Source organism: Amia ocellicauda, chromosome 4 (assembly GCF_036373705.1).
Source record: "Amia ocellicauda isolate fAmiCal2 chromosome 4, fAmiCal2.hap1, whole genome shotgun sequence".
NCBI lineage: Eukaryota > Metazoa > Chordata > Actinopteri > Amiiformes > Amiidae > Amia > Amia ocellicauda.
Genome location: NC_089853.1, coordinates 43,275,146 through 43,302,906, shown reverse-complemented (window position 1 = coordinate 43,302,906; position 27,761 = coordinate 43,275,146). Strand labels below are relative to the sequence as shown.

Sequence of the window (27,761 nt, the reverse complement as noted above, 5' to 3'; positions counted from 1 at the left end):
CCAAACCTGGCTTATCTATAGCAGTAGCAAGAGTATATTCATGAGTCCTTCAATATTTTTCTCTCAGTTTATGTTTGTTCATTCTTGATGCATTTCACCATGTTTCACAGCTGTGCTTCCGTGGATATTTAGCATACTTTGTGAATATGCTCTTATGACGTTCAAGTTTGTATCTGTATCTAATGGCTCATCCACATGTCTGCATATTAGCAGGCAGAGCCCTAGGCGGGCACATATGCCAACAGAGGACTTCAAGTCCCTGTGTGCCATCTTCTCTCCAGCTTGCCCCCAGCTCTCAGCTCTTCCTTCATCTGTGTCATCTCATATTTATTTATTCATATCACACACAAAAAAAAACTGAGAAGCTACTGTGTGTGTGTGTGTGTGTGTGTGTGTGTGCTTATTATGCAGTATAAGAGGCTGTTTAAATTGTAAACGTATTTTGTTATATTTAAAGTCCTCCTGTCACAAATATGTTATAATGTGACTATGATTACAAAACAGAAACAATATGTAGGACACTCATGATTGATACATTACACTTGTATTTAAATGTTTGAATTGGGCATTATAGAAAGCATTCATACCTCGTCCTACCACGTACACTTTAATTGCATGTGCTCATTATGGGATACCCTGCTGCCACCACCTGCAGTGGAGTTTACGGCAAATGAATGTACAGTAATTTGCGCTCGATCCCTACTCGTGGTCTCCGGGGTCTGCACTTTCCCGACGCTCCCTAATCCGGCTCTGTTAATATTAGCGGACGCTCCTTGCGCCTCATTCATTTGTCTCCGCAAAGGCGGCCGTGTGTGACACCCCCACACACAATATAGAGATATAATCGTAGTTATTACGTCCACACAGTGTTAATACAGTTTAAGCCGCACCTGCCAGCCGTGAATAGCCATTATCCCACGTCGTGGCAAGATTTGAATTTCAAGGTTTAATTTGGGATCTACCTAAGTCTGGACTTCCTCACTTGGCGGTACCAGCTCATTTTTTCACGCTATACTAAACAGCGGCGGACAGAAATACACTGTACTTCACAGGGGGCTGTATTTTATTAGTCGCTTTTAATTTTTAATTGCGCTGTATATAATGCAGAGATATTTCCGAGTACCGAAAAGGTCAATATTTGGTCTTTTGTTTCTGTTTTGTCTCTCCACCTCCGCAATTTACTTCATCTATTCCGCACCGGGGATCGGTAAGGATTTGTATTTTATTTCAGTAACAATGATTGCTGTGTACATGTGTGTGCAGCCCTTTTTTAATTTCCTGTATGTGTATGCGGCTGGTCAGTGGCTCTGCTAAAGCAAACTGATGATGAATATGTATGTTTCCGATGGGGAAGCAGTCCGTGCTTTGAATGATGAACATGAGACACATGCTGCACCTGTGACGACGACGACAACGACGATGATGATGATGGGGAAATCATGTGAAATGCATACGAAGAGGAAGCGTTACAAATGTGTAATTCGGCTTCCTAATTTGTTTTCGTCTTGCACGTCGCTTGCTGCCGGGTTTTAAATGACACTTGAGAGGTAGATATTAAAGGGATTTTGCAATGTAGCTGCGTGGATGTAATTCCAATTGCATGACCTCACATGTGTGGCTTCATTAGATCCAGCGTTCTTCATTGTATGATTGTGGTTATACATGTATATTGCTGTTGATGATGATGATGGCAATGTGTCATCTACTGAAATGAATAGATGAAATGCATCCATGCAAGTACACTTTCAATCTTGACATGGCATGTGTTTTCAAGGAAGGGGGAGTCGGTCTGTCAGGTAGTCTGTGCTATTGTATATATTTGTGTTTGCTCGGTTTTGACAGAAATCAACCCCGGGGATTAAACGGTACAATGCGAGGGATGACATGCAGTACTGATCAGTACTTAGTGCACACTGTTTTGACTTGCATTTAAGCTGCAGTCTTTTTCATTTGTACTTTTTGATTGACTTATTTATGCATTTGTATCTGTTGGTGTGTCTACTAGTGGGTGAACAATGGTAAGGGTACGATGATCTTACAATCCTTTTCAGACAATAGCCTATACAAAATAATACATATTTGACTGGGGTTGTAGAATCCTCCATCTACCTAAAAACCCACCCTGTAGTACATATTTTTCCATAACAATTTGTTTATATACATATAGGCATTAGCACTATGTCTCGTTGAAATATGAAGCCATGGAAGAGGAAGGAATATGTATTGAAATAAAGCTTTACTAATCCCATATGCAGTGTTACTGGTGATAAAGGTCATGCTGATGGGGGGGGGGTGGTTACAGTGTGAAGGCTGGAGTTTTATTATTAGTGTAATTAGCTTATCTGTGTTGTATCAAGGCAGTTTGAAGTATCTGTAATTCCCTCAAGTACTGTCTTCCCAAAACCATGCCTGGTTTGACAGAATCTGATTGTGTAGCCTACTTAGTGAAAAGTAGAATTCAAATGTTTTGTTAATATTTTTGATTCACAATTATAAGACACGGCATGCTACGTGCGTGTTAAACTGGTAATTGTTGTCTTATTTACACTTCAGTGTGCAGTACCTCTACGGCACCTGGTTCTAGGGATTCTGAGAAATGTCTGACTTGTTTAGGCACATAACCATATATAGAAATGCACAATCCCCATGCTGTGGTTCATGTCCTTACAAGAAACTGATGCTGAAAAATAGTACCTTTTTTCGATTTTCAAAGAAAAAGAAAAATGCTGTAAACTGCAGTTAAGTCTTCGTTCTTGACTCCCATGATGTGGTAATTGGTGTAATTTCAATGCCACGGACAAGGCATACTGATGTTAAATTTGACTACAGCAGGCAAGGGTTTTAATTCTTTTCCTCTATCGTATAGAAGGGTAGGGTTCTGTTTGTCAGAGATAAACCAGATTTAGATTCACAATTGACGCCGAAGTGCACGGTAGATCTATGCCTAAGGGTACATGTGATCTGGGTAGGCCGCAGCTGGATTTTATTTAATTAAAATGCTAGGGAATCCCACTGGACACCTATTTCAAGAGGAAACGCTATGGCAGCTATAGGTGCTTTTTAAACTGGAGTCCTGACTGCTATGAAAATGCCCAAATGCTGTATAGATAAGCAACATTGCTTGTCCCACACAGTGTAGCCTCATCACACTGGAGTTCTATCGTATGTTTTTTAGCAACAGATTTCAAGGTAATAGTTTTAAGATAACCGTTTGCCACCTTTTTAATTTCCAAAATAATGCATCTGATCTTATGTGCAGTGTCAATATGAAACAATAACCAGTTCACAAAGTATTGTGCTTTCTTTTTTTTTTTTCAGTACTATTACAAAACTTGGACTGAGAGACCACACAAATAATATTTCAATAAGATTTCAGTCATGGTGTTATTCCCACCACCATTCAGATTGCTGTCTCCTTCCCATTTAAGACCTTAGTGGTTGGGAGTGGGAGGGTCCCACTTGGTAATTGGTCAGGTTTCTCGGCAGTAGACTCCAGTTTCCCTGTTCAATGCAGTGAACAGCGTAAACAGTCCTGCAGAGGCTAGAAAAAAGCTTTTTGTTTGTTCTGTTTTTAAGGGTTTTGTGGCAGAATGAAAAATAATTGGTCATCATCAAAACAGCAGAGAATATCTGTTGTTTATAGAGTGTAGCTTCACTTTATATCATACAGATATTGTGGAAGACTGTTTCCTTTTAAAGCTTGGGTTATGTAGTAGGGCTCTAAAAAAAATATGCTTATACGTCACTGTGGGCTGCCATTACACTATATTCCAGTAAACATCAGATATGAATTGCAGTCAAGGCATACCACAGAAATTATTGAAATGCAACGTCTTGGAGGTAAAGCTGATGGCATAAAAACAGAAGGCACAAGTTTCAAAACATCCCGGGGTATGAACTGTAGAGTTACAAGCAGGCAACATAATCAGTTGTAACTGCCCATGATAATGAACACTTCTTTTTTTTTTTTTTTTTTTTTTCTTCAGAACTCGCTGTTTATACACTGCTGCTTTTTGAAGGTCAGAGGCACTACTGATGCCCCCTGCAGCGGGCAGATTGTTCTCCGGCTAACGCACAGAGCAAACAACATTGGCATTTGTTTTTTCGGTTTTCATTTAACAAGATTAAAGACTGACTGAAAATAGACACCATGGTCAGAATGATATGTTGTGGTCAAAGCGTTTACTGTTAACCTGCATGTGTACAAAGGCTACTGCAGATTTGGGACTTTTGAGACTCAAAGTCCGTTTCAATACGGATATTAAAACAACACCAGAATCTTTGTTTCATATGCTGCCCGGCTCTCCCTTCTCTCCGTGTGCCAGTCTGAAAGCAGATCCCTGATATTCTCCCAATTCAAGAATGGCTTTAATTACTTATCTTCTGAAGTGAGGTGAATATGAATTTGTTTTCCATCTTTGCAGATAGCCAAGATATTGTAAATTATTTGTATTATTAAAAATGCTTTAGGTGGAGAAAACACTATGTATTCAAAGGATTTGAGCAAGTTGACTGTCTCATAAAGTACTCAATGAGGCACAGCTGGTACAATCTTAAGTTTTTAATGCTGTGTAGACGAATATCTTTGCAGGGGCACTGAACACATTGAGATTACACTCCCTTTCTGTGTTTGTTGTATAGCTACAGTACTAACATTTGCAGTACTACCACTGATTTATAGAAACAACCTAAACCTAAACACCTAACAAAATAGTAATTATTTTAAAATATGCCTGTTCTTTGTGATTAGATATTCAAACATCTAATGTACCAAAAAACAGTACTTTCCAATTTTCTGTTCATTATAGGCTAATTGATCTGTATTATGTTGTAGAAAAACTATAAGAATTCTTGGAAGAAGCTAATCTAAAAATGTGTATTTCTGCTCAAGGTGTAGACTTCGCGGCATGAAAAAGTTAATGTTCAATTACATGCTTCGCGTTGGCTAGGTAGCTCCACTCCAGGTGGCTTTATGAATCACGTAACTACAGAGAAAAGGGAAAGTCTTCAGAGGGGTGTGAGATTATGGAGTTTCTAAAAAATCAATTCCATGATGCTAACAAACCAAGCTACAAGACTTTAAAATGTCAGGTTTTCTGTAGAAGCTTATCAATTCTAACCTAGACTCCAGTGTGTTTAGGAACACAGACCTGACTTCAGTGAGATGAAAAACTAATAAAGCATCTGCAGTCAAGAAGAACAACCAGATATTTCTCAGATTTTTCTCAAACTAGAAGAACCTTCATGAATTAAAGCAAAAAATCATCTCATCCAAAGTACTTCACATCAGAATCATTTCATAGTATGAAAAAATATGCAATACACCAGCTACACATTCAATTGTTTTACTAATTATCGGCCTAAGATTCAATCAACTTCTCCGGCTATGATTCTCATAAGAAACATAAGAACGTAAATGTCTTGGCAAAGGTCTATTGTTAAAAGTCTAATAATGACTCCAGGATCATTTGTGCCATTCACAGTCGGATAGCATATCAGTTTTATGGGTTTTATTTCCAATTCGGTTGTACTTCAAAATCCGACTGTGGAATCTGCGGACTCTGTTAAACGTAACTAAGTTGGCAAATCATCATTCAGAAACAAAAGATGTATTACCCCTACGCATCAAAGCACAATCGGTGAAATTATGTACTACCTGTAGGTCAAGCTGTGAAAGCTTGAGTCTGGTTGCAAAGGTGAGCGAATGAGCATGACGGAAAAGTAGTGGGAATTATCCTTCCTTGATCCTGTCCTTGATTATCCTTGAACTTCCGTGTAATACATTGCTTATCGACGGTCCGCTTTGTTTGACGCAATCAAATACAATTAACGGGGGGGGGGGAACTTTATAATCTGTCATGTCTGCTGTACTTTGACTACAGCATGCGCTATTGTAACATACCTCACTGTATAGTGCTTACACACGGTGCTGTCATGCAGAGATTTCGGCAAACAAAATGAAATGCCCCAATGTGACCTCATTTTTTAACAATTATTAACTTGCACTGGTACGATATAGCCTATATATTTTACATGGAGTACTGGTATTAAACTTTAGTGGGATCATACCTCCTTACACATACACACACAGACGCACACACACACGCCTGGTGTCATTCTGCATTTCACAGTCATTTATATCTGTTGCACTGCTTGCTAATGTTCAGCTATTAAGGAGAGCAGTGAACAAAAAGTGCTGTGCCTAATGACATGTGAAGTTCCCTTTACAAGGCAGCATCAGTGTGCATCTCTTTAGAGCTTCTGAATCATGACATAACAGTTGGAAGACAGGATGTTAGTAAAATGAGTTGAAATCCAGCTTGCAAAGTGAATTTTGCCTTTCTGTTGCTGGGGAACCAGGCAGTGTTTTTTTTGTAATCTATCCATTTACTGAGACTGACTATTGTATGGAAAGTGATCCATTCTGTGCCAAGAGAACGAGAGGAAAAAAGTGGCTCCATCCTAATTCAAATGTATTACTTTTTAATGTCCCAGACTTTCACCTGTCTCTAGACCAGCAGACAGAAAATGTCTCGAAATCCACAGCACCCTGTAGTTAAGGTCAGACAGGCTCATCCTCTGATTACAGTGGCATTTATCCTGGCTCCCTTTATGCTGTCCAATAACAGAAAATCAGTTACATGGTTACATGTATTTGTCTTTGTCTGAGAGATATTATATGCCGGCTTCCTAATAGGTCTCAAAGTGAGAAATTAACTTTATTTCCCGCCAGAGATTTTCATAGAAAAGATTGAAAAATAAAAAGTAGATCTGTGGAAAAGCAATTGGGAAATGACTGAACAGTGAAAGGTGTTGATATTTTGAATGAACTTCTGTAGCGTTTGAATAGAGAAAGTGGCAAGGCATTAGTCGATGGTGGGGGGTGATTATGAAGCGATGTCCTGTTGTCTCAAGGAAAACTGAGAATCATGGGATAGGTAACCCTGAGTGACTTAACTGGTACGTTATTTCCCCTTTACAGAACCCGCCATCAGGGCTACATTAGGTGTGTGTGTCTGTGGGGATGGACGGGCAAAATAGCCTTGAAAAGGAGGCAATGAATGTAGTACGTGATGTGTGTACAGCGCAGGGGGGATGAGGTTAACAAGCTTTAGTGGGATTACACCGAGCAGTAATGTAATTGGCAGATGAGCAATCCTCTGCGGATGACCAGGGGTATTAGAACGCAGGGCTTAAGCGGCCGCCTGTGCTGACTAAAACCTTTGCCTGAACCTAGGAACCGCACCGCCACATGGCATTTCTATTTAACATGGGTGTCTCTGACTGTGCTTAAGTAAAGCCTGTGTGTTAGGAAGTTCCAGCCCAGCCTTGTGTAATTTGCTGTAACCTGCATTGTGTTTTTTTTTAATTATTATTATTATTTTCCTTGCCTGGAATGCTGCCAGTTCTCCCAGTCAAACTCCACTCTCGCATAAACAATCGGACACAAACCAGTGACAGTTCACCCCTAGTCACTCCCTCTAGGTCCGGGTCCCCGTTATTCACATTGTGCTCAAAATTGTGTTGAAACGGTTGTCAAACAATTGTACCATGTGGTTTCTCTCAGGATACCAATGCAAATGATTGAAGCATAGCAGTGATGTCTTCATGCAATTAAGTTTATATAAATACTTGCAGCCATACAGCAACATTGTGCTAAGATGAACTACTGTAGGTTTAGGTCAGTATTGTAAGCGGTAGGCTAAAATTGAAGCCACACAGTTATCAATCATAAGTTCATGTACAGTATGCACAAAACATCCTGTAAGATGCAGTAAGTACCTGTCTTTTTAGTGGCAATTTCACTAAATTTAAATTTAAAGTGCCTCTTCCCAGAAATGAATAAATGGCTTCTTATAACAAGAAAGTCTGGAAGATCTATTTTAACCATGTAATCCTGTCTTGCATTTCTTCCACCGTCTGTACAGAATGAATATAGCAAACCTGTTTTGGGGGTTGGGGGTTGGGGGTGGGGGGGTTGCTATTGTAATGACACTGAGCAGGACTCCCTTCATGGGTGAACCCAATGCTAGGGATGACTCCTGGGGCTGTTGTAAAGAGGATCGAATGCGTACCACAGGGTGAATAGACAGTGTATGAATAATGGAGTTACAACCTGGCAGTAGCTATGGCATCGTTCTTGACAACGACTGACAGATGTTTTGTCCTGGTTCCTTTCCCTAAGAAAATGGAAAACGGCTAGGCCCACTGTGTCTGTCCTGCCACTGTATCAGTTACAGCATCCTAGTATGTACAGTGACATTTGATTGACTATACATAGGTGTAAATGATGTGCAGGCCATTGTAGCCATGTGTTTTTCTACAAGAGAGAGGAACTGATAGTCTCAGAAGCGTATTTATTCCCGTCACAGGTTTTTAGGGGAACTGCACTTTCACCTCTGCTACGTTTCAGCAAATAATCAGTCTAGACTTGCCCACTGGAATTCATGTAGTTAAACCCAACCCTTGTTAGTGTTTTTTGCAGTCAGGGAAGGGCAACTTAAAATTATACTTTGTTGGCTACTAATTTTATCCTTTGTAGAGCGTACAGTAGCAGGTATATACATTGATATAGGTATGCACGAATAAGAAAATAGCTTGGTGGAATTTTCCAAGGTTGTCTTTAGAATGATTTTTAATTAATTTGAAATAGTTTTCTATGGAGTCTTTTTCTTTGTCACCTCCAAATCACAGTAGACCACAGTAGCTACTTGTTGTGTTTCTAGTCCCAAATATATCTGGCTCTATTGAGGGTGGCTCGTCCTGGCGTGTTCTGTCTTTTAGTTCCAAGAACATGGAATGTTGTGGTCATAAAAATGTCATGGTCTACACATATGGAAACGGCAAAAGAGTTGGGTTCGGACTGTTCTAGATCTCCTTGTTTGAGCAACCAGGGTTAATCATGAGAAGAATTAGAGGGAGGGGAAATGCCAAAGAATTACGCAATTATTGGAAAAATTTAGAAGTTTTTGATTCTTGGACATTGTAGCTTTAATTAAGGACATGGTGTTGGCTGTTGGCCACATGACGTACACATGACTTTGTCTCATGTGATTACAAGCTGTCCGATTGGAAAAGACTGGTCATGGCTGTTCCTTAAGGCAATCCTTGGCAAGCACAGCCCTCCTTCCCATGACCCCTCTTACTCAATGTGAAGGGTAATCTCTCCAGAAAAGCCCAGCCTTGTCTTCCAAGGTTCAATCGAATCACGAGATAAGAGGGCAAATTCCATTGGAGAGACAAGAGTCTAGATTGTTGCTTGGGTTCTGCTATTTTTGTAATGAGGTTTGACAATTGTAGTGCTTAATTGTTTTCCACCACTGGTGTAACACTCACTACATTAGCAAAAGTCTATAATTTTAGCAGTGTAATGTAAGTTCTATTTAAGCTGACAAGATTTGGCAACTCTGAGTCCGCAATAAATCGTGTAGATAACACAGACACGGAAGAGCTTGTTGCAAAATCTACTGTACATTCCCTTTTTTAAAGATTTTCTAAAATTACCCTTGCTGTGAAGGGCATTAGGCTTACAGGTTTACATAATTTATGCACACCTTTAAGTGCATTCTTAGCAAAGTACAGTGGCAAGCATTTTTTTTTGTGGTAAATTGGGACACCATCTGAAATAGATCAATTCCGGTTTATTGTATTTGAAAACTGATCAAATACACCCTGATGGTCTACACTGTAAGGATAATCACACTCTTACTCTGCTGTTTGAAGGATTTTTTGTAGGTTTTCCTGCAGTTATATTAAAAGGAAACCAGCTGCCAGGATGGAGGATTTGACTAGACTTGTGTATGTGTTTTTTTTCTTCAATTTTCAAGCAGTTTGGGTGATTATCAGTCTCTGGGGTACTGCAGAAACCTTAGGGGAGAAGCTGATAGTTTACAGTAATGATAGTTTGGCATGATGTCTCTGAGCCTCTTGATGAAATGTAATATAATGTACCAGTCACTGTTTTCAAAGGCTGTTCCCCTTATTGTTTCAACTATTTGGTGAAATGTGCAAGCCTTGGGTTTACAGTGCAAAGTCAGCAGTCAGTCTGCTGCAGCGAGGACCTTGTGCCGCCAGCATTTAAATAATTTGCTTTCTCCAGCCACACCCAGCATCCCCCTTCTGTATGCACACTGAGGTACTTCACTGAAAGGAGAAAAAATGTTTGCTAGGCTACATCTCTTTTTAAAATTGTTATGTGTAAGTGAAATGTACACAGATGAGAATCATGTTTACCGAAACAGTCAACAGAAAGGATTGGACTCGCAGCCCCCTGTGTACTGTATAGTGCTTCAAACCACGCCTGGAAACCAAACAAGTAGTCCGAAAATGAAAAGCACAAGATAAATGTTTAATTTTCCATGCAAAGCCTCTGAATGCCTTTTTGTGGGGAGTGTGTATGTGCAGGTATCCATTTACAAACCAATTACCCCATATCCATCATTTACACAATCCATTTCTTATCATGTGACATCTCCAGCTTGAAATGTAGAAGTGTTGAGATCACACTTTGAAAACGATACTGTATAGATTAGTTCTTAGAGATGAGCCCTGGGCCTTGTATTTGTTTGTTTCTTTGTTTGTTTATTGTTAAGTAGCTCAGTATTAAAGGGGTGCTTAAGTAAGGTTTCTGGCTCGTCTGTCACTATTTATGTTAACTTCTAGTTCATCTTGGTGCCTTTTTAGTTTATTTCATGAGGACGTTTACCTTCCACTATTAAACATAGTAACCAGACCAGATTTGGGTAACATCCTAAAATACAGATCAGAGTGTAAAGAAATGCTGATTGTTCAGGTTAAAACTGAGCTCTTGCAGGACAGTATGAACTCCAGGCATTTAGCTACCCTAGACAGTACAGGACAGGACAGTACTAGACAATATTTCAGCGGGAGTCTATTTTTGCCACATACTTGCTCTTAATCTGTTTTTTTTACAAGTAAGCACTTTAGTCCAGTAGAAATTAAGTAGGAGGAAGGTACTATATAATCATTTCTTACAGTGGTTCAATTTCACACTGTCTGCGGGCGTTTTCAGTTTGCAAGGCGTGTTGTACCCTGACACGGTGTTGCTTCATGTTGATTAAGTAGCGGACTCGAGGCATCTCCCTGGATAAGAGTATCTGACCAGAAATATTTAAAATAAATACCGAAGTCCCAGAGTTCAGGCTCTGGATACATGGTGGTCAGACATTGCGTTTGAGAAGGTAACCTTAGAAATATTCCTTAGAAACTCTTACAAGAGTTTTCTTGCCTAGTACAGCTCTGGTTTTCAGTGTATTAATGAAGACTCAACTAGGAAAATAACAAGAAATAGCCAATTGTAATTATTTCCTGTGTTTATGGTACTGAATTCCCTAGTTTTTTTCATTCTTATTTTTTTTTAATTTAAGTGTTTGTGGGCCTGGTTTGTAAACAGAAAAGGAAATCGCTTCAGGCCAACTGAATCGTATAATTTATTTTTTTAAACGTAATCTGCCTATGGGCTAGTATTAGAATGGCTGACTTGTCCCTTGTGTTATTTTGCTGATGAAGTGTCCAATATGGAAAAAGCACACTATTGTGAATGCATGTTTTACAAACAGGGTGGAGCAGGCATTATTAATGCACACAAAAATATAAAAACAAATAATAAACCAGTTTTTCAAGTGATAGATTATTCTGTTATGTATAAAATATTAAAAATGTGTGCATGTTGTATGGCATTATTGGCCTTCACTTGACTGTATGTTATTGATGTTTCAATACTATTAATCTGTGTGCAGGAAAAGGGAGGCGTGTGGTTTTCTTGCCATTGCAGCTGGAAATAATCTGCTTTACTTTGCTACATTAACGTCATTTAGTCTTAGTTATTACCTGCTCTTTGCTTTAGGAAACAAAGCTAATTTTCTTCAGCAAACGTCTTTCAACTTCGCCGCAGGGGGCGTAGGTTTAAACTTTACAGTACACTTCAGTCTTAGAAAAGTCTGTTTGAGAAAGGATCTACTTAATATACGTTATCAGCTTGGTAGTGTTTGTACAGGATAGGCAGAGTTGTGTTGTCACAGGGGTTCACAATTAAACAAACATGCACAGCTTTCCAAGAGGAAGAAACTAGGAGAGTGGTCAAAGTGGTTTACAAACATGGCCCTGCAAGGCTTGTGCAGATTTGCTGGAGTTTACGTCATGGCTGTATGGATTTGCCATTTTTGTTTTAACTTTTCAACAAAAAAAAAATGTCTTGAGCAAGGTGGCTCTGTACCATGACTAACTAATATGAACAGTAGCCTACATAATACACTCCACTGAGGAGAAAATCTTTGGCACATCCTACTAGTGTAGAATTAAACTCATTAGGAGAAATCAACAGTGTCTTTTTTCATTTCCTTTCTACACAACGTGTCGCCAGAAAAGAAGGCTTTTGGGCACATGGCAAGGGGGAAATGATCTGTATTGGGCAATCAAGACAACACAGTTGAATGGGACGTGTGGTGCAGTGTAGAAAGCTATTCGGTTATTTTGTCATGCTGTGAGAAATTCTCATTCTTTCAAAATCAGCTAGTACTAATGTGTAAATCGGGGGGGGACTGTGTCAATGCCACATTTCGTCATTCCCATCTCTGTGCATAGTTTCAGCAATGCAAATTACTGGTACAATCAAGGTAACTAAGAACACGACTAGAGAGACAACCAGGAGAAGCAGCTGTGGGTTTGTTGGATGAAGGTACTGCAGAATACCTATATGGATTTAGCCTGAGAACTGGTACAATAAACATAATGGTTTTACGACTTTTGTAAATACCATATGGTACCGTTCAGAATTAAACCACTTGAGATTGACAGTACTCTGGGAATAAGACTCTGCGATTGTTTGGTTGCTGGTGGCTTAGCAGTTTAATGAGTAAGGTGCACATGTATTTGTGTGCTTTTAGGCTGCCTGCTCGTTGTAGAAAGCAGTTTACTTTAACTCAGATTAAGGATGATTGAGATTCATCATAAAGAAATACAATGAAAATCACAACCGAGACGATTTTGCATAGAATTGTCATTTTTACGGAGGGTGTGCGATCAAGTCTAATGAAAATAAAAGAAATGGTGAGTCTGCTATTCATGTCTGCAACGTGAGTTGGCTGTGATGCATTATCACTAACTGTACTGAGGATTATTCCCCTAGAAATACACAATTACACATTACAATGTCCTTTAGAGTTGGGAAGGTTTGCTTCCGACTTAAAAAAACTAAAAAAAGAAAAAAACAGACCTTTGTGAAAAACCGGGGCGGCAGGCTCCATGTATAACACAGTTGATTGATTATAGTGCTAACCCCAGCCTGAGAGTGTTCCACTGTGCAATTCTTTACCATGTTCTTCGATCCATTATGTGGCTTAGTTCGTCCACTCCTGTAGTGCCTCAGTCGTTTCTACAGCATGATAGATCAAATCAGAAGATTTGTAGTCTGCAGGTTACTTGATCATGGGAATAGAGCCACAGCATGGGGGGAGCGTTGATCCAGGAAAGAGTGGTCGTGGGAACGCGCGTCTTTAAAACTCTTTGACAAATGCAGAATTGAATATGCCCCATAAAATATTGCGTTTTGGGCACTAGATGAAATCAAAGCTTTGACCTACTTAAGAATTGCAAAGTACATGTGTCTGCCCTGTCACTGTTTAATGTTATCACTAGAAAGCCACTTTCTCCTATTGATAAATCAAGAAGTGATAGGGTGCAACTTCCCAATTTTGATTTGGTCTTGATTTGTTTGCTAAGAGGCCCAAAAACATAAAACTATCTTGTGACAAACATACAACCTCCCAGATCACAGGACTGCAGTGGAAAGCCAAGGGTTTCTTTTCACTACACTGGGTTGTACAATATCACACATGATATACTCATCTGTACAGTAAGCTACTTCTCAATTTTACAGTTCCTTCCCAACTTAATGAATATTTCTATAGAACTTCCATACCACATCCTGCAACTACAACTAAATTATTTTGCTCAGTATTTTACCTTTAGTCAGTTTTTTCTTTTGCTCTAATTATCCATCGAAAATAATGAAGATCTATCACATTAAACTTTACATAAAAGATTCACGTGTGGATTGTTCCTTTTATTTAAACAGAAATTGTTATGACTCTTGGTTCAGTTATACTCTATAATTTGTGGTCTGTGGATAAATAAATCAATAAAGTAATCTTAATAATCTAATCATCTTTGTGCAATGCAAAGTTACAAGATCTTTGGGGAAGTTTCTGCTGAACTCGTAGAGCTTGTACAGTGTTGTAACCCATGTCTCTTGTCTCTCTCTCTCCCCAAGTGAACGAGTATCTGTTCATGGTCCAAGCTCGAGGCATCCAAATCAAAGAGAACATGCGGACAATCGGGGCCCAGGTCTTGGAGCAGGTTGTTCGGGGAGCGTACAACTCATTCAATGGCACAGGTATGTGGACAAGCCAAGTCTTTGCAATTGAACTATTGTCTGCTCTTTTCCAGTTTAATTTAAAATGTTTGCATTCCTAGAAAAAGATCGTGTCAACTGTAGTAGTCTGTGAATCCTACAAGCACTACAGGAAGGACATTTGGCTTTTTGCCTATTAAGAATTGTTTCTCAAACTTTTTTTGGCTTTCAGACAACTCAGTTGATGCAAACATTTCCGCAGACCACCCAGCCCCTACCACTGGTGATGAATCATATTGTCATTCTCTCTAAATAGTGGTAATACAAAATGATTCTGTGTCTGTAACAGAGCAGCAGCTAAGTGGGAGTGGCTTACTGCAGCTGCTAAGAAATGTAATATTGTTAATGGAAAAAAATGAAATGGAATATGTTGATTTAATTAGGGAACTTTACATTCAAAAGTGAAATATTTATTCATATTCATATTTCTGAATCAACCAGTATTTGCCCGATGGTCTGTGGATTCAAATAATACAAATAAAAAGCTAGGGTGGTTTTCAATTATGGATGAGACCGAAAAGTTGATAACAAGTTAATCTAACATTCAATAGTTAAAATCAATATATACTCATTTTTATTGTATTTTTTATAAAGCCTGTACTGTTGATTGGCTCTCTATGTAGCGGTAATGAAGATTGACTGGAGGGTGGGATTTGTTGTTTATTTTTTCTGTGATTGGCTAAACTAGAACGCACGTTGGCTAACATTGGCTTCCTCACAGAAAAGTGCTGCTTGGAAATACTTTGACAAAATAGTTGAAAACACTGTTAAGTGTATAATATGTGCAGTGCAATTAAACGACCACAAAACTAAAACTATTAACCCACCTAAAAGTCAACACCTTTCTGTGAAACTAGCAATGACAGAAATGGAAAGCGGAGCAACAAACACATTTAATATTATTAAGCTATATACATAGCCGGTTATTGCTATTTATTTTTTATCCCCTGGATCTCGATCGCACAGGTGTGTTTCCAAACATAGACCGGCAGTCTGTATGTTGAGTGTGGTTTGAAAATGTAAATCATTTAGTTAAGTAGATTGTATAAATTAGCTAGATACATAGTCTAACACATCTAGCATTTCACTGTTTTGACCAGAAAGGATGCTAATGTTAAGGCATTTGCTTCACAGCTCACAATGCTAAACTATTATTGAATGAAAATTTAAATTAATACAAATGTTAAAAAGAAACATATTTTGGTCAATCAAGTTACAGCTTTAATTGCAAAAAGAATTTTCCAGAGACGCCTATTTTGTATAGACAAGAGTTTGTTTATTAAAAAGTCACAACCTTAATAGTTAATTTGAGAAAGTTGTGACAATATCAGAAAACAATAACACTGGCTTTCAAAATACAACAGTTTGACACGAGATGCATGAGAGTCAACAGGTCTGCTTATTGCTGCTGTGATTATGCCATTTCTGTGAGTCCCCTGATAGGAATGTATTTTTTACATATCCTGATGTTTATTTAACAAAGTTTGTGTGTTAGCTAAGTATTTACATTTCTTTTTGCAGTTGCAATAATTGTCAGATTGCATTATATCCCATTTTGAAAGGGTTGGTGGGGAGAGCGACTATTCGAATAGTCACCGACAACAGCTGTGGAATTATCGATAGTCAAAATATTTGTCATGCACTTCCCTATTTTTAATATTTTGATTGGAAATGCTTACTAGGTGATATGGATGTGGTTTAGATGCAGATTAGATATTTTAATTTAATAGATTTTTACAGGCTAATTGTGGACCAATTAATAGGCCAATAATTGCTTTAACTGAATAATTGAGAGCTTGGCTGGAATAACAAAAATAAACAAATTGTGGAGCATGTGTGAATTTCATCCTGGATGGGAAGTTGTCAAGGATACACCCCCCATGGAAGAGACATGCAATTCTTCAAACAGGCAGGTAGTGTACATTGATGTTCCAAAACCAGCAAGCTGCGAGTACCAATCAAAAATAGACTCTGTGACAGGACGTGGTCACCGTGACACAGACGAGTTTCAGTGTCTTAAGGGCCAGAGCCGATGCTATGAACACCCACTTATTGCACTTATTCATAGCGAGGATCACCATTACGTTGCTCTTGTGTGTCGATAAAAACTATTTAGAAAGCGTTTGGAAACAGATTGAATGTTATTATTTCCAAAATTCACAAAACCTTTGAACTTGACAGCAGTAACTTGGTGATTAATTTTAACTTGGTGAGCATTAAAAAAAAAAAAACAAGACTGCTACTATAACAGACTGACACGGCTGCAAAATGCTGCATAATTGGATCCCAAGAAGAGGAAAGAAATCCTTGCAGGTTCCTTTCTTTATCGATTTGTCTCGAGGTGTAATGCACTTTCTCTTCCCTCTATCCACAGATTATCCATATGATTTTAACCTCAGTGAGCCCTACATCCAAACCACAACTTTCCTACCAGAAGGCTTTACATACCATCCCAACCAAACGTGTCCTGAAAAGCTGCCCTCAATGAGTGAGTTTGAATACCACGACATCTCGTACTGTCTTTTGTACTCGGTCTCAAGACAAATATTATTCAGAATGTATCCTGGTGTGTCAGGGTGTTTCCATGGTCCCGTGTCGTAAAGCACAGTGTAATGCATGCTGAACCCATAGGAATCCACTGCATAACAAGGGTAAAACCACAATAAATCCATTACAATTGAAAGGTCAGGGGCTACAAATCATGACAATAATTGGTTTAACAGAGTAATTGAGAACTTGGTTGGAATAAGAAACAAAAACAGAAAATCACTGAACACACTGAAGCTCTCGAAACACGGATTCAAGGCCTCATAGCAGACACTAGACAGCCCTACAGCGAGAGAGACGTGCCAAACTGTTATCATTCATAAAACAGATAGTTTGCTGGGGCTGTGGAAACAGTGTACACAGTTTGGGTGTCTCTGCTGAATGACTGATCCTCGTCTCTCCGTGTGCGTCTCAGAGGGCCCTCTGGACGTCAACATGAGCGAGGTATCCCTGGAGGAGGTGCAGAAGTGGCTGCTGCAGGACGAATCCGGCATCCAGCTGGGGGGTTACTGGAAACCCCGAGACTGCATTCCTCGCTGGAAGGTGGGACTTTTTTTTTTCATGAGGGAAGTTCCTGATACTGGCATTTTGCCTGTTTCCTCGTAGTTTGTGTGGTTTTTATTTGTTTTTCAAAACATTATACATATTTTAAAACTCCTGGAATGGAGGCATAGCCCTCTGATGTGTTTTTCTTTTTGTTTTGTCATAAATAAATACTAGAGTCATAAAATGTTTGTACCGTGTGAAAACAAATGTTGTATTACTAGTTTAGATACATGTCTGTAATGAAAACAACATTATCTCTGGTGAAAGAAGGAGAGCTATGGAGCTAAACATTCCAGCTATCTTACCTAAACCGGAGGGGAGAAAAAACACTACTTATCGTACTGATGGGAAACTATTTTCAAGGCCTCCTCACCTAATAGATCACATTGTTGCTTTATGACTCTGTCTCAACTTGACAAGTTCCTGTTTTGCAACTCTAATGAGGTGTTGTTTCGGCCTTTCACAAGAAAAATGTAGAGTACAAAGTCCTGAAAAAAAAAAAAAAAAAAAGTCTGATCAACATTTATAAAACATATCAGAATTGCCTCAGGGAGTTTGGTGATGAGATTCTTCCTATAATTATTAGTTTTTGTTCTCATGACTAATGAAGTCAAGGGCAAAAAATGAAGGGAATGAAAAAGGAGAAAAAAAGTTATTATGCGTTTACTTTTTGTTCTGATTAATAACTGAAACATTGATCCCTTGTTTTGGATTTGTCACTACAGTAAACCTCTGATTGTAAGAGAACCCTGCCCCTGGAAAAAGACCCCCACCCATACCATTGAAGCCAAGATCACTTATCACTTTTGTACCGCCACTGCCGTTTATATTGGCAAACAGCTTTGGAATGATTACGGTTAAGTTGTGTTCCACCCAAAGCCAAGTTTTATTTAAGTCTTGTGCCCACGCAGGTACTCCCTGCCCCCGCCCCCGCGTCACCCATTTACTGCCCTGCCCTTACACTGAGTTACAGCAACAAGAATTCCGAGCTGATCTTCTCACAGCAAACACTACTGTCTGAGCACTTTTATATCCTCTACGAACTGTGTGTTATCACGTCAGATGTGTTGTTTAGGCAACAAGGGAATACTGTAGGTACTATATATTTATGCATTGTTAGGTACATCAGTTTCAGATGGTACATTTAGAACCTCTCCCAATGACATGGTCAAAGAACCAGAACAGTTTGAATAATTGCTGTGCAAGTTTTAAAGGAGAAGATGTATTTTATTAACATTGACCTTTGGCTTTTTCTCTTCTCTCTGTATAAGTGTATGACCTGAGATGGGTCTTCACCGAAGCCTCCAGACTAAAATGTCTACAAGTAATCCAACTGGGTTGTCCAGCACCTTTTCTTCAATAGGTTAATGCAGAGAAATGCAGATCTGGACATCAGCCTGGCTGTATACTCTTAGGACACTCTACCCTATGAGGCAAATCATGTCATTTCCTAGTTTGGCATAAATGGATTCAATATCATTCACATTCCTTGGAATTGCATGAACAGGCAACAACAAAAATCACTTTGGCGTTCAACCGGAGCGGTGAGGGAGATGGAATGTTATTCATGCATGTCCATTTTCAAGTGTGTCAGCCTAGGTTACGTGCAGTGCTGTAGAAGAGACCTCAAATTCGGGGAATTCAAGGTAGCCACCCTCTGTCTTTATGCTGTGTTGGTGGCTATGATTGATACGTTATATATGTGGATGTGTGCAGATTTGCATTTCTGTCTGCTTATCTAGATTTGCACTGTGCTCAAAGGTTCTGCAAGAAAATTTGCAAAGTAAAAATTGAAATCTAAACGGTGTAGAGCACTTCCTGTATCTTCAATGAATCTGTAACATGCATGTGCTGACTGAGAAGTCATGTCACCATAACACATCCTGAATCCCAACAGCGAAAGCTCTCTCGCTCAACAGGTTTCCTAAACATGTTTATATGCGAAGTATATCGTACCATATAAGTAACAAGGCATCTGAAGTCTAGTGGGGTCTTGTTAGACAAAGAAACAGGTTTTCCAGGTAGATTATAGTTTTAGAAACAACTTCTACTAGATGTTGAAAGCAACTGAATGGGTCTACTACAACAGATGTTTTAGTTCATCTAAGAGCTTTGGTCACCTAAGGCGGGGATCTGGGATCCTACACCTCTCGGCTACATAATTAAGCAATCTGTGTGAAAGGTTTGCAGTGCTGAGCCCCTCTCACCGATGTCTCTCTATCCAGGTGGCCATCCTCGTTCCTTTCCGGAATCGGCACGAACACCTTCCCGTCTTGTTCAGGCACCTCGTCCCGGCTCTGCAGAGGCAGCGGCTTCAGTTTGCCTTCTACATTATCGAGCAGGTAGGTGGCTGACGGTACAAAGCGTCTCAAAGGGAGGTCTCTGCCGAATAGAGAGAGGGTGTCCTTGGAGCCATGCGTGTGATGTTTTGGAACGGCATTGTTCCAGAGCAGAGTCAAAGTTCAGTTATTGTAAGAGGAACAAAAAAATTACAACCACTAAGAAACCGCCCCTCAGGAGTGCCAGCCAGTTCCTCTAACTCTCTCTGACTCAGTGGATACAGCACGCCACCTGATGTCCCCTTCAGTTCCCCTTTCTCCTGTGTAACGGTTCGGCTGTCAGTTTGTGAGTGTGTGGGGCAAAGAGATCTTGAAAGTTCTGTTATTGCACTCGAGTGTTGTATAGTGTAGATGAAAGCCATGTATGCTTTCTGAATGCCATAGTACCCTGGAAGGATGACTGTCCTATTAACGACAGGGTTTGTATATTGCTGGCTGTTAAAGCAATGCATTATCTGTGGTATACAGTTACTCTTGTATTAAGCCTTCATTATTAAGGTCTGTGAATGTATGTTAGAGTTTGAATTGTAAATATTTATTTTGAGGTTCATACTGCCCTATCGGGGCCATTTTTATGTCTGTAGTTAATGTTTATTACCGCTTTTACAGCGAAAGGTAAAAGTCCTCATAAATAATGGTATGAATAATCCTCTCCCAACCTACAAATAAAATAATAGGTGCTTTTTTAAATTTTATTGCCCATATCCATGATCTGATAAAACTGTGATAATGATCACTTTTGTCCAAAAAAGGATGTAGAAGAGGGGGAAAACAAACTTAAGAACTTCGCACACCCTAAACAAGGGTGTTGGGGAGCCGTGACCATGCCTTCCCCCTCGCAGCTATTAGGGGAGCAGTAGATCAGATTCTCTTTCTGTCCGAGTGTGACTGATATCGACCGTTTCTCAGACCGGGACACAGCCCTTCAACCGAGCCATGCTGTTCAACGTGGGCTTCCAGGAGGCCATGAAAGACCTGGACTGGGACTGCATGGTCTTCCACGACGTCGACCACATCCTGGAGAACGACCGCAACTACTACGGATGCGGCGAGATGCCCCGGCACTTTGCGGTCAAGCTCAACAAATATTCCTACATGTGAGTCGCCTCTTCGCACCCTCATCAGTGCAGATAATTAAAAAACACCAAACATTATTCAAGTAAATTACAATTGAATGTTTTTGTAATCCATTAATCCATTTGTAATCATTTTAGTTTTTCTGTAGCTCCTCTGAATACAAACGCATCCTTACTAGTCACAATGGATTAAAATCGCAACAAATAACTGCACACTGTATTGGCAGGTATTTCATTATCCTTTTAATAGCGACTACGTATGGTCCTTAAATTACACAGCTCACATGGTTACATCAGGGATAGTCAGGAAACAAGCCCTGCTGTGTAGAAAACATTCATCTGAGAGATTTAGGTCTCATTGGCATCTCCAAGGATCTAAAGCAAGTGAAACTCAGCACAGCCCTTTTTGACCCTCCAGGCTGCCGTACAATGAGTTCTTCGGGGGCGTGAGTGGGCTGACGGCGGAGCAGTTCCGCAAGATCAACGGCTTCCCCAACGCCTTCTGGGGCTGGGGAGGCGAGGACGACGACCTCTGGAATAGGTAAGGAGAACGGAAACTGGTGCACTTGGGTTAAAACGTCCTTTCCCTCCAGGCAGCGGTGGGGTTTTCATACCGCATGAACCAAACAGTCTCGTTGAGGTGTCCTTGCTGACCACGTTGTCCCCTCACAGGGTTCAGTTTGCTGGTTACAGCGTGAGCCGGCCACCGGGAGATGTCGGCAAATACATGTCCATCCCTCACCACCACCGAGGAGAAGTGCAGTTCCTGGGCAGGTGAGACTCCTACACTCCTCCTCCCCACCATGAACATCTGGATTAGGTTTAGGGCTGTCTGTCGGTGTACATCCTAACTACCAGGGAGCCACGAAGCCTGTTACCTTGTAGTAAGATTGTCGTGTCCTTGGGACTCACAGGCCATGTTTCTCTCCCGCAGGTACACTCTGCTGCGGCACTCGAAAGAGAGACAAGCTCGAGACGGACTGAACAACCTGAAGTACACCCCCCTGCTCTCCCGGAAGCCTCTGTTCACCAACATCACCGTGAACCTGTCGCCGGACCTGGCTCCCGTGTCCGACTACTGACCGGCCGAGGAGCAGAGATGGCGGCGCACGCCCCCTGTATCGCCACAGCACAGACGTTCACTCGTAAAAACAACACACTTAGGTTCAATTTCTCTTGAGAAAAAAAAAGAAAAATAAACCACGGCACATCCACTTGCTTAATTCGTTTAGAAACTAAGGTTACATTTGTGAAAGGGGACTCCGCCCGTCAATCCAAAACATAACCGTGAATTCTCCCTAAATTCGACCCCTGCCCCCCCAGACCCTCCGTTGCCATTCCTTTGCTCAGCTCTCCGAATTCCCCATCCAGACAGCGGGATGGTGCTCTTTAAATCTCTCTTCACTTCCTACTTGGTTTCCACCTTCATTTAATCGCACCAGGGGGTGGCATAAACCTGTGCGGACACGTTGAGTCCCTCTCTCCGGGGGGAATTCTCCATTCCGCAGTTAAGCACTACTAAACAGAACAAAGTACTACGCACACAGCACAGCACCAACACAACTCGCACTCATTTACATCACAAGCAGGTTCTCGCATGAATGCAGACGTCCACAAGTCACAAGCGGGGTGAGACGTCCGCTCCGTCACACCAGTCCTCTTACAGCTCTCTTACCAGCATTAGGGCGTCTTTCATCCACATGGAGAGACCAAAGCCGATCCGTCCCAACTTGTGCTTGTGTAGAAAGCCACTGGTTCTGTACTGGACTGTCCAGTGAATAACTCCGCAGTTCCCAGTGCCGAACTGTACACTGAACAATGTTCACAATCAACGTCGACAAACTCGCAGGATTTGGAGGCCCTGCAGCTGGATCTGCATCTGGGCTACCACAGTGTGGACTTAACAAAGAAATATAGATATGAATACATCCTCCTCTCTTGAAGGGGATAGACACAATGGAGGACAATCCACTGGAAAGGGAATACCTCGCGATGGAAGAAATGGGAGCTGCTGTCGTGCGGATTGGGCAGGTGTGGAGTCAGTACCGTGGCAGAATGATGCCACGAGTCTTCCTGCTCTTTTGGGATGTGCAATTCCCAGCTCAGTGCTACGTCACGATACTGATCAAAGCTGGCGTTGCTGGAGAGAAATAGAGAGAGGGAGAGGAAGTACAGCTTTGAGAAATGGCTCTTGCTCTCAAACAGTAGCTCCAGTAGCCTCCAGTTTTGTAACATGCACCTCAGTGCATTTATTTATCGATATATATATAATGGTGTATATAATGTGTGGTCCAAGCCTGTTAACACAAACAGAGCAATCAATGGTGTCAGTCAGCCTGGAAATTAATGCATATCAACACATCGCCCATGAGCGTCTGCCGTGGTTTTCAGTGGCTAAACTCCTCTTGAAAACCGCCAGGGAAGGTGTGGGGTTGTGGAATCGGTGTTCAAAGCTGAACATCGCGTTTCCCGTTCTGCATCCACGGGGGAGATTAGATCATGAAACGCAAACAGACAAACATCTGTGGTACGAGTAATGGGCCGGCTGCTGTGTCTGTTTGGGATAGTTATTTTTTTTTCCTACCCTAGAAAGAAAATCGAGACTAATGAAAGGTTTGGAAAATTTAGGAACTTCCAATCTTCAACAGCCACTTACTTGTCTGCCTTCCTGCCTTATGCTCCTGCCTCTCAGTTTATTTATTTCAGATCCAAATGAGGATTAATTAATACTCCTCTGAAGAAATGGGTAGATCCAGAATTGAATATTTCAATGTTGCTCAATGTTGCTTAAAGCTTTTGTGGAAAGGTAATGCAGGAGGGAGAAGTTGCTTTATAAAATTCAAATCAATCAATCATATTTTTGGCAACACTTTATGAAATTTTCAGTGTTAAACTGTATATACAACACATTTAAAGTACAGTAGCGTTTTATAATTAAGTTTTTGTTTTCTACGGAAGATACAAATGTCCCACATGAATTCCAAATTTTTAGATTTTGTATTTTAAATAGTATAAATTGATTGCACTGTGTTTACAGAGTAACACTGACACAAGGTGTTGCCAGCAGTTTTTTTAGGTTTCTTAAGCAGCACATGTAAATGGTGGCTAGTACAGTTTCTTTTAATGCACTTCCTGTAACTGTGATGTCATTCGTTAGAATCCAAGTTAATCAATTCAGGTAGTTCTGTGTGTTTCCTCATTTCAAACAGTGTTAAAGTAGGAACTTCTATTAACTTGGTGCGTAGCTGAAAGTGTACTGTTAAACTGGTTTAGATGACCCTGTTAATGCTTCAGTCCTACTCGGATTTGAGCCTTTTGATGCCCGTCTAATTCCAAGTATGATGGATAGGTCGACTATATTATCAATTGCTTAAGTTTTAAACCACTATTTCAGTTTTATCTTTCATACAGAATCAAATCTGATCATGAGAACAACAGAGACAAAACAGAGACCTTGAGAGAAAGAAGGGGTGAAAAAAACACTTTGTTTTTATAGCTTTAGAGGTTTAGACATCTATCTCTGTTCAAGAGTTCTTTGCAGATGGCACTTTTCTATGGAAGATTTCCTTTGATACCACAGTTTGGTATTTAAACTTCTGAAACCTAGAAATAGACTGTGACTGACCTGATTGTTGAAAAAGACATGGTTTGTTCAGACACTAAATTGCACTGGTCTTTAAAGAACCTTCCCAAACCGCAAGTTTGGTGAACAAAGCTATTGTATGCTCAGCACCATATCATTGAGAAATTATATATATATATAATATAAACACTGGCACCTTGGTATCTCTTAGCAAGAGAACAGAGACAAGAGAATTAGTGCAATTCCTCTGTATCACAACTTGTCTCTGATGTAGAGGAGAGTTATACAGTCATTACTATGATGATCAGGATGGGTTCAGAACCCTTTTAATTATGGTTTGATCTTTTTTTTTTTAAATCAGTATCAGAAAGTATAAGCCACTGTGTGCTTTAAACTCAGTCTCAAGTTTCCAGGGGGCCAAAGTAAAGCTTACAAAGCCTCTGGGTTTTACACTGGTATTTCAAAACCAAGAAAAGAAACGGATGCTTTTATTTCATATCATATCAGCCAAGTTAAAGGTGTTTGCATGGCTTATGCTCCGCTATATGAAATGCACCAAGTTCTCAAAGCTTATATCATCAAGTACATGACAAAGTGGAATTTTATACTGTTTTCTTAATGTGTATACACTATGGAATATGAACTTGACAACTTGTATTTAGCACTGCCCACAGAATACTCCAGAGAGAGAGAGAGAGAGAGAGAGAGAGAGAGAGAGAGAGAGTGTGTGTGCTCAAATGTATAGCCAAATACTCTAAACTATTATATATTAATCTTTGATTCCAATTCATTTAGTCTCTGCATGGGGCAGTTTATAAGAACAAACGCACAAGATGAAGCTCACATAGCACACCCAGGTATTGCAGTTTAATCTAGTCATATTTGTGTACTGTGAAGAGCTTTTAGTTCACGAGGTTTGTATAATGGTTTACTGTTGGTAAACAGTGGATGCAATGAGCTTTTATATGCCAGGGTATAAAAACAGAATGCATCAGTTGAAGAGAGGAGGATGATAATGTGATGGGAAGCCATTTAACTGAAAAAAACAGAATTTACTGGACCATTCTGACTCTGAAATGAAGTGTATTTCATATCCCAAAAGTGTGTCTCAAAACTTATGTAAGTAGCCTACAGATGCATTTTGGAGCCACTCTGTCTGTGCCAACGCACCCTCTCCCTTCCTCTGTACTGTAAGGAGCTTCCCTCCGTGCTGGCTCTCATGCGCTCTGTACAGTAGGCAGCTATTTTTACGGGAGCAGAGACTTACCCATCTCCATAAATACACGGGAGACGGATCCAAGAGTGAGACAAAGTGCGTGCCGGGGGGTGGAATTTAACAGAATGAAATGCTCATGATTTCCACATCAACGCTGGCATCTTTTGGCATCCTACCTTTGACTTCTTCATATAAATATACAGCTCATGCAAGAGCAACCAGTTTTTCAGGTCGATTTGATGCACAGTTGAGAAGTGGGACCTGACATCCTCATTCTCTTACTTTCAAACCTGACCTTGGCACACAAACTAAAATGGTGATCTATCTGTTGAGGAAACAAAGACAAAGCAAAGTGCATCGTATTTGAAAAAGCCTTGATTTCGGATTACTTGAGGTTTACATTTTGAGGGGGGGGGGGGGTGAAACAAACAAATCGTTTTTTGTTTTATGATATTTTATGGAGGCTGGCCTCTTATTTTTTATTTTGTTGTAATGGAGCAGCTACATTGGATGTGTGACTCTAGGTTGTGCTGGTCTTCGACCCGTGGGTTAAAGACGGCATCTTCGCCACTGTTAGATGGAGAACCATTTCAAATGAATACCACAACGGGGCATACCATTCGGCACACATTTGTATTGGAGGTCTGCAGTAGGCATCTCATTGTTGTTGGCTGTCTTGAAGCTGCTGCTATTCCCGAGGACGTCAGTGCAGTACCCCCCACCCCATGGCTGAGTTTGAGCCATTGGGGGGAGGGGCAATGGGTGCTGATTTAAATCTTACAAACTGTGTATTTTTTTGCACAAAATGAGGTTTCCAGTCTGAAGGAGGAGTTGTGTATATTTAGCCAACAATGTTGAAGTGCTTAGTGGACTTCCTAGATGATAAAATGTGTTCTGAAGCTCTTCTCCCCGGATTTGTGGTCTGAATGAAATGTGTGTTGCCTCAGTTCTAGAAGGGCCCGGAGGAATCCATTTTGAACCAACACGAATGAAGGGGAAAGCAAACGATCCCTGACCAGTTGGCAGCCTTAAAAGTTTTATTTTATTTTAATTATTTTATGGTGTTTTTATGTTTTATAAATAATATATTTAAATAAAATGGAAATCTATTTACCTGTACATATGTTTGCGTGTTAAATGGATGTCATTACACAAATTGTATCAACCTGGGATTTGGAGCGGTTCGAGCATAACCAGTTAGTTTAAAGTGCCATCCACCAAGCAGTGGCTTCTTGAAATGAACTTTTGACACACTTAAGGAGAATGCAGTTGGGGGTTTAGACTCCTCTAGATGAACAAGGAAGAGTTGTGGGTCAATTCTTTACACTTTGTAGAAACTTTGGTCATCTTATTGAACATGTTTTAGACACAACATTCCTGTGCAAAGTCAAATGCTGGGATTGTGAAAAATTATATGGTTATTTTAAGACTCCATGTGTGGCAGAAACAAAAAACTCTGAGTTCTGAATACATGTTTAATCTGAAATGCACAAAACATGGAACCAAACAGAATAACCAACAAAACTATTCTTGGAATAAGACAATGTACTCTGTCAGTGCAGAGTCACCGCCCATGAAATGGAGTCTCTTCCAGATCATCATCCACACATTCCCTGCTCAGTGTCACGCTCAGCATATCCATTTCTACTGATGCCATTTGCCCTATGTGAACTTAAAATTGTGTGTTCTATTGCATATCTTGTTAATTATTGAGATTTGTATGATGGATTGTTTTGTTTTTTTAAGTTGAAATCTGCCAATAAAGGAAACTTTAAAATATAACATTTTATTATACTTCTGTTGATCGTAACTGGCTCTTTCATGACAAAAACAATGGGTATATAATACACAAAAGCATATCAATAATTCATCATGACTCTTCTTAGGCCCCATGGGTTGTTCCTATGGTTTTTCATAAGTTACCTCAATAAATACAGCAATGTGTTGCATAGATATCAAATTATTGTTCAGTCCAGTTCTATGAAAGTAAAAGATAGACACACTGATTTAAGAAACCTTTGAA

The 27,761-nt window shown here is 40.1% G+C and overlaps 1 protein-coding gene across 1 annotated transcript; it reads left to right on the top strand.

The window, feature by feature from the left end:
* Positions 1-780: 780 nt before the first annotated feature.
* b4galt5 (UDP-Gal:betaGlcNAc beta 1,4- galactosyltransferase, polypeptide 5) lies at positions 781-27,520 on the top strand. Its single transcript, XM_066702402.1, has 9 exons — positions 781-1,207; positions 14,291-14,413; positions 16,806-16,919; positions 17,394-17,521; positions 19,750-19,866; positions 20,773-20,960; positions 21,358-21,480; positions 21,612-21,713; positions 21,874-27,520. The coding sequence occupies exons 1-9, from the start codon at positions 1,102-1,104 to the stop codon at positions 22,019-22,021; spliced, it is 1,149 nt and encodes a 382-aa protein (XP_066558499.1). The 5' UTR covers positions 781-1,101; the 3' UTR covers positions 22,022-27,520.
* The last annotated feature ends 241 nt before the right edge of the window (positions 27,521-27,761 follow it).